Source organism: Bos taurus, chromosome 2 (assembly GCF_002263795.3).
Source record: "Bos taurus isolate L1 Dominette 01449 registration number 42190680 breed Hereford chromosome 2, ARS-UCD2.0, whole genome shotgun sequence".
NCBI lineage: Eukaryota > Metazoa > Chordata > Mammalia > Artiodactyla > Bovidae > Bos > Bos taurus.
The window spans coordinates 126136528-126143475 of NC_037329.1; the positions used below are offsets into that span (position 1 = coordinate 126136528).

At 59.5% G+C, this 6948-nt stretch overlaps 1 protein-coding gene across 1 annotated transcript in view; it reads left to right on the plus strand.

The window, feature by feature from the left end:
• Positions 1 to 5800, plus strand: part of SLC9A1 (solute carrier family 9 member A1) — a 52016-nt gene extending 46216 nt beyond the window's left edge. Inside the window, exons 6-12 of the mRNA NM_174833.3 lie at positions 347 to 436; positions 893 to 963; positions 1088 to 1261; positions 1480 to 1594; positions 1759 to 1860; positions 3247 to 3319; positions 3907 to 5800. Coding sequence (NP_777258.2) covers positions 347 to 436; positions 893 to 963; positions 1088 to 1261; positions 1480 to 1594; positions 1759 to 1860; positions 3247 to 3319; positions 3907 to 4253 — 972 coding nt within the window. The 3' untranslated portion in view covers positions 4254 to 5800. The remainder of the gene's footprint in view (positions 1 to 346; positions 437 to 892; positions 964 to 1087; positions 1262 to 1479; positions 1595 to 1758; positions 1861 to 3246; positions 3320 to 3906) is intronic.
• The last annotated feature ends 1148 nt before the right edge of the window (positions 5801 to 6948 follow it).

A 6948-nucleotide genomic window follows, 5' to 3' on the forward strand; every position in this document is an offset into this window, starting at 1 on the left:
AGCTACTGCTGTCCTTACTGGGTCCTTCTGGGTCAAAAACGTGCAAGGGGGCCAGAGCAGAGGTGGTCCTCCCTGTTAGGTGACAGAGCACATTTGTGGTGGAACTCACACTTGAACTCTGGCCCGGGCTAGCTGACCTGTGTGTGAGTCCCTTGGCTGGATATGAACCCCCTGGCTATGTCTTCAGGAATAAGTGGGCTTAATATAACCACAGCTTGGCTGTTGGGAGATTGGGGACGTCAGAGCAAAGGGCATCCCAGGCTCAGGGACCTTAGGGTGGGGGACCTCTGTGGCATCCCTGCCAGGGTGGCAGGACTGGAGTGCCTGACACCCACCCGCCCCCCAGGGCATGACCATTCGGCCCCTGGTAGACCTGCTGGCTGTGAAGAAAAAGCAAGAAACGAAGCGTTCTATCAACGAGGAGATCCACACGCAGGTACCGGCAGCTGGGCCTGGGCCCTGTGCTGCAGGAGGAGGCTTAGGGAGCTAGGGGTCGGCTAGGCCTTGCATCCACATCCTCAGTCAGCCCTCCTCCCTCATCCAATGCCTCCTGAGGTCACCGGGTCACCCCATAGGGAGGGGTGGTGTGAGCAGCCAGGAACCTGAGGAGGGGGCGTCATGCTGCCTCTGCCTCTGCAGGAACCTGGCCCAGGTGCTGGGCACAAGTGGGTTCAGAGAAGAGGGTTCAGCTGGGCCCCAGAGGCAGAGGGCTGGAGGGGTCCACAGGGATTCGGGATGAGTGGGGTGTGGGCGCCACCTCCTGGCTGCTTCTGGAACTACAGGGCTGGGTTGAGCAGAGCAGTGCTGGGGTGGAAGGTGGGGGCCCACTCAGGAGTCTTGGTCCGGGAGGAGCCCAGTAGTGAGGCTTGACCTGGCCCTGGGCACGTTTCAGTTCCTGGACCACCTTCTGACAGGCATCGAGGACATCTGTGGTCATTACGGCCACCACCACTGGAAAGACAAGTAGGTGGCAGGCCTGGCGGGCAGGAGGGCGGGGAGGGGCGGGTAAGGGTCTCCCCCGCCCGGGGCCTGGGCATCTTCCCATTGCAGGAGCCAGCTTCACCCATCTCCTCCTGCCTCCCACCAGGCTCAACCGGTTTAATAAGAAGTACGTGAAGAAGTGTCTGATAGCCGGTGAGCGCTCCAAGGAGCCCCAGCTCATCGCTTTCTACCACAAGATGGAGATGAAGCAAGCTATCGAGCTGGTGGAAAGTGGAGGCATGGGCAAGATCCCCTCGGCCGTCTCCACCGTCTCCATGCAGTGAGTGCTAATGGCCAACCCCGGCCGCGTCTGCAAGCCACACGCTGACCCCTCAATACCCACCTGGAGCGGGTCCCTAGGTCACTCCACCGGGCGGGCGGATCATACTGAGGACCCAGGCTTGGTGCACCCAACCGGATCATCCCCAGGGGACCCTTCTGGCCCGGCCCAGCCCCCAGAGTCCCAGGAATTGTCTCATCTGTGCCCCGTTATCCCAGGAACATCCACCCCAAGTCCCTGCCGGCCGAGCGCATCCTGCCAGCACTGTCCAAGGACAAGGAAGAGGAGATCCGCAAAATCCTGAGGAACAACTTGCAGAAGACCAGGCAGCGGGTGAGGGGCTGCCCCTGCCCGGCCCACTTCACTTACTGCAGAGGAGGCCCCGCCCCCACCCCGCCCCACCCGCCTCCGCTCCACACGCCCAGAGCCACCCCAGCCCCTCCAGTCCCAGCTTCTGGGCCCTGGCCGGGCCTGCCTGACAGCTGTTCCTCCCACAGCTGCGGTCCTACAACAGACACACGCTGGTGGCCGACCCCTACGAGGAGGCCTGGAACCAGATGCTGCTCCGGAGACAGAAGGCCAGGCAACTGGAGCAGAAGGTGTGTCCAAAGCTGGAGCCGGCTCCTGCCTTTCTCTGGGAACCTGGGCTCTTCCTCTGCCTGCATCACCCCCAGCCAGCCCTCTGGGAGACAGAGCCACTCCCATCTGGTGTTTTGGCCTCCCCCAGTGTTCTCGCCTGGAAAATTCCATGGACTGCAGCCCTCCAGGCTCCCCAGTCCATGGGGTTGCAGAGTCAGACACAACTTGGCAACCGAACACACACACACACCCCCCATGTGTTTCAAAGGCTGAGCCCCAGGGAAAGTTCCAGAAAGCTGCTTTCTCCACCTCTTCTCCACTCAGAGCAGCAAAGAGGCCCCCCTTCCCCACTGTGTCCTTGGGTATCAGATCTAGAAGAGTCTGTCCATGTGCTCTAACCTCTCATTTTCTAGTGAGAAAACTAAGGCTCAGAATCAGAAGGCAAAGACACGCATGCCTTCATTCATTCGTTCAGGAGAATATTTGCGGAGCTCTCCCTAAGTGCCACGCGGCAGAACTGCCTCACCCAGTCCCTCCCTTATGGAGCACACAGTGGCCCCGGGCAGAACCGGAAGTGCAAGGGGCTCTGAGCACCTCAAACAAGGAAGTGGTCAGAGTGCGCTTAGGAATGAGAGTCACAGGGGAGGGAGTGTGGTCAGGGGAAGGGCCAGGCAGAAAGGAAGAAACTGCATAAGTTCCTGACCACACACAGGGGGCTCAGCTTTCAAGGAAGCTCGTTAATGGCGTTAAAGGTTTGGGCTTCCTTCCAAAGCATGGAGAAGTCATGAAGGGTTCTCAGTAAGGGAAGCACATGGGAAGGGGTGCGGGTGGATTAGGGGGGTGGCAGGGGGAGGGGAGGAGCAGGCAGAATTCAAGGATCATTTAGGAGGTTGGAGTGGCAAGACTTGGTTACCAGTTTGAGGTGGGACCGAGGGAAGGGGAAAAGGAGGCAGGGGTCACGTCTGGCCTTTGATTGGGGTAGGCAGGTGGGGTGGTTGAGGGGACACGGAGGAAGGAGCAGGTTTTGGAAGAAAAGAAGTAGCTGAATTCAGTCATAGCGTGTTGCACTGAGAATCCCGGGGGTCATCCAGGGCCCGGGTGACATTCCTGAGTTGACAGTGGGTCTGTCCTTAGGGGCAGATGAGGGCCAGAGCTAGAGGCTGGGCTGGTGTCCCCACGGGAGAGGTGGGGCAGTGTGGGGGTGTCCAAGGTCATCCCAGAGCTCGACAAGAGGCTGGGCCAAGCCCTCAGGACCCAGCACTGGCCCAGGCTCCACGGGCATGGGCAGAGTAGGTGTGGGCACCCCGGGCACCCAAAGGAAGGGTGTGTGGCCACCGGCCTGGGGCGCCATCCAGAGGAGCCGCCTCTGCTCACCCCACTGCCCCCATCTGCTCTTCCTCTGTCAGATCAGCAACTACCTGACCGTGCCGGCCCACAAGCTGGACTCGCCCACCATGTCTCGGGCCCGCATCGGCTCAGGTGAGGCAGGCCGTGGGGGCCCGGGGAGGGGCCTCGAGGCTGGGCACGGGCCTCAGAGAGCCTGCAGGGAGGACGGGCTTCTCACTGGCCAAGCCGTGAGCTCCTCCTATGTCAGGTGGAGTTGGGGGTTCACCAGAGGGGGGCCCCCCAGAAGAGTAGCCCTGCTGTCCTCCCCAGGGAAAGAGTGCTCCACGAGGGGGCTCACGCTGAGGAGCTGGGTGCCCACGGGGAGGCCAGAGGGGGCTGCACTGTTGGGCTCTCTGACATGTGGGGGACCAAGGCAGGCCTTCCAGGACGGGGGACTCAGGAGGGAGCCTAAACTCTTTGTCGGAGCAGGGACTCCTATGGGAGCCCCAGGGCTGAGCAGGGGCGCACAGTCCTACCTTGGAGAGCAGTCCGAGGGGAGGAGGAACTATTGGCCAGGTGACAGGATTCATAAAAGGCCCATTTGGAGTGATTTGAAGCATACCAGGATGACTGCACTCACAGGCAGTCTCTTTGGGAGCCACTGGCGTGGGCAGAGGTGGGCCACACACTGGGAGGACCCAGGGCCGGAAGCCAGCATGCTCCTTGCTCTTGGTTTGCAGACCCGCTGGCCTATGAGCCCAAGGCCGACTTGCCTGTGATCACCATCGACCCGGCCTCCCCGCAGTCGCCTGAGTCTGTGGACCTGGTGAACGAGGAGCTGAAGGGCAAGGTCCTGGGGCTGAGCCGGGATCCGGGAAGGCTGGCTGAGGAGGAGGAGGACGACAAGGACCCCGATGGGGGCCTTACGATGCGGACCAAGGAGCCCTCATCCCCGGGCACCGACGATGTTTTCACCCCGGCACCGAGCGACAGCCCCAGCTCTCAGAGGATACAGCGCTGCCTCAGTGACCCAGGCCCCCACCCCGAGCCTGGGGAGGGAGAGCCTTTCATCCCCAAGGGCCAGTAGCACGGGGGGGGGCCAGCGGGCGGTGCCCTCCCACCACGGACTCTCCCACCAGAGCTAGGGCTGCTGGCGGGGGGCGAGGGCGGGGTTCCCCTCCTCCTTCCCGACCTGAACTGGCCCCGGCCCTCCCCCACCGCATGGCAGCTGGGCCCACAGCCCCCACCGCAGCACGGCTTCCCCTTGCCTCCTGGGAAGCGCCCTCCCTCCCGCCAGAACTGCCTTCCAGATCCATCCATTGGAGGTGGACCTGCCTGGCTGTGAGGCAAACCCTGCCCCCTCCCAAGCCAAGCTCTCTCCCTACCTGGACCAGGGCCTCTGAGTCCCCTAGACCTCTGCGGGGCCCCTCCCATTCCGTCACCCTACTCATTCAAGTCAATCTTAGTTTCTAACCAAAGAGCCTCTGGCTCAGCCTTGGTCCCTCCTGGGAAGGGAAGGAGCCAGGGCCTCCATTAACAGGGAAGAGACTAGGGGACCAGGCGTTGGACTTGGGGAGAGGTTGGGGACCGTGGCCATGCTGTCCCCCTGCCGGCTCTCACCCTGGCCACCTCACCTGACCTGTCCTTACTCAGAGCTGCAGGCTGAGGGCACCTCTGAGCTCTGTCTGGAGCTGGGACTCAGCTTCTCCAAACTGGGCTCCAGCGGGGACCACTGGGCCCTTCAGGGGCTGCTGATCGGAGTTCCAGAGAGTGCTGCCTTTTTATCTGTTTTGTTTGTTCACACTTCCATGTACGATTCTATTTGCATAGAGGGCATTCCTGTTTTTAAAACATTTTGAAACCTCTGCCTGAACAGAACTCCTGCCATCCTAACTCCAGAGCACCACACATCCGCATACGTGCCTGTCTGCCCAACACTTCCCCAAATCAGTCCTTTGTACACAGGGCTCTGATTTCAGAAATGACCTCACCACCCCCCATGCCCAACACACACACACACACACACACACACACACGGACACCCCATCGTGACTTTCTCTAACTCATAGATGCTGGGCCTCTTGGGACCTTCTTCTGGGCCTGGTCCTCAGCTCCTGCTGGCCTGTTCTCTCTCCTCCCCCTCCCCACCCCCATTGGCCCCTGGAACCTCTCTTGTAAGCACTGCTGTAGAGCCCTGTCCTCGGGGGGCGGGGGTGTCCCCTGAGCATCTCCCACTGGCCAGGGCTGGTGGGTGAGCGGAGCCCTGGCCCCAGAGGCCTTTGCTCTCAGAAATACATGCCTACTCCCATGGCCACCATGGGCCTGGCCCAGGCCTAGTGATCTCTGTTCTTCTCTCTAGGGTACTCCTTTCCCCAGGATCGTGCAATAGTCAGAGCATCCCCTCCCCAGTGGCCTGGGCAGAGGGTGCTCACCTCCCCCTCCTCTCCATGAAAGTGCTGTTTTGGGCAGGAGTCACCATGCAAGGGTGACGTTGACAACCATGTTCAAAGCCACCACAGCTGCTGCCGCTCTGCCGCCTGTACAGAAGAAACCGAATCTTTTTCATATTCTAATAAATCCGTGTGAGTTTTTGATAGAGTTGAGGGCTGCTTCCTGGGAACCAGGGACTTGGGGGAGGAAGGTGGCCCAAGCACCCGAAGGACTTGGCTCAGTGGCCGGCACAGAGAGACACTTAGTCCGTGTCAGGCGCTGGTGTGCCGATTCCCGTGGCCCCAGCACCAGGGCACAGGCGCGAGCAGAGCAGAGCAGGAGGCTCCCAGCCCTCGGCTCCTTCTGACGCAGAGCAGCGCTCACCAGTCCTGCCAGGAAAGCCATGTGTGCGTGTCTCTGTGCGTGTGTCTGTGTGTGTTTGTTTATGTGTCTCTGGGTGTGTCTCTGTGTGTGTCTGTGTGTCTCTGTGCGTGTGTCTGTGTGTATCTATGTGTCTGTGTGTGTCTCTGTGTGTCTCTTTCTGTGTGTCTCTGTGTGTGTGTCTGTATGTCTCTGTGTGTCTGTCTCTGTATGTGTGTCTGTGTACCTGTCTGTGTGTGTCTGTGTGTGTGTGTCTGTGTGTATCTACGTGTCTGTGTGTCTCTGCATCTGTGTGTCTGTCTGTGCGTCTGTGTGTGTGTCTCTGTGTGTGTCTCTGTGTCTCTGTCTGTGTGTGTGTCTGTGTGTCTCTGTGTGTGTGTCTTCGTGTGTCTCTCTCTGTGTGTATGTGTGCGTGTCTGTGTGTCTCTGTGGGTGTGTGTTTATGTGTCTCTGTGTATCTCCATGTGTGTGTCTGTGTGTGTGTGTCTGTGTGTATTTATGTACCTGTGTGTGTGTCTCTGTGTGTGTCTGTGTGTATCTATGTGTCTGTGTGTCTCTGCATCTATGTATCTGTGTGCTGTGTGTGCGTCTGTGTGTGTGTCTCTCTCTGTATGTGTCTCTGTGTGTGTCTCCGTGTGTCTGTGTGTGTCTGTGTGTATCTATGTGTCTGTGTCTGTGTGTGTGTGTGTGTATATGTCTCTGTGTGTCTCCGTGTGTCTGTCTCTGTGTGCGTGTCTGTGTGTATCTGTGTGCCTGTCTGTGTCTGTGTGTGTATCTATGTGCCTGTCTGTGTGTGTCTGTCTGTGTGTGTGTCTGTGTGTTTCTGTGTGTGTGTGTGTCTGTGTGTCTCTCTGTGTCTGTGTGTCTCTCTGTGTCTCTGTGTGTATCTATGTGCCTGTCTGTGTGTGTCTGTGTGTGTGTGTGTGTGTGTCTGTGTGTATCTATGTCTGTCTATCTGTGTGTGTGTCTCT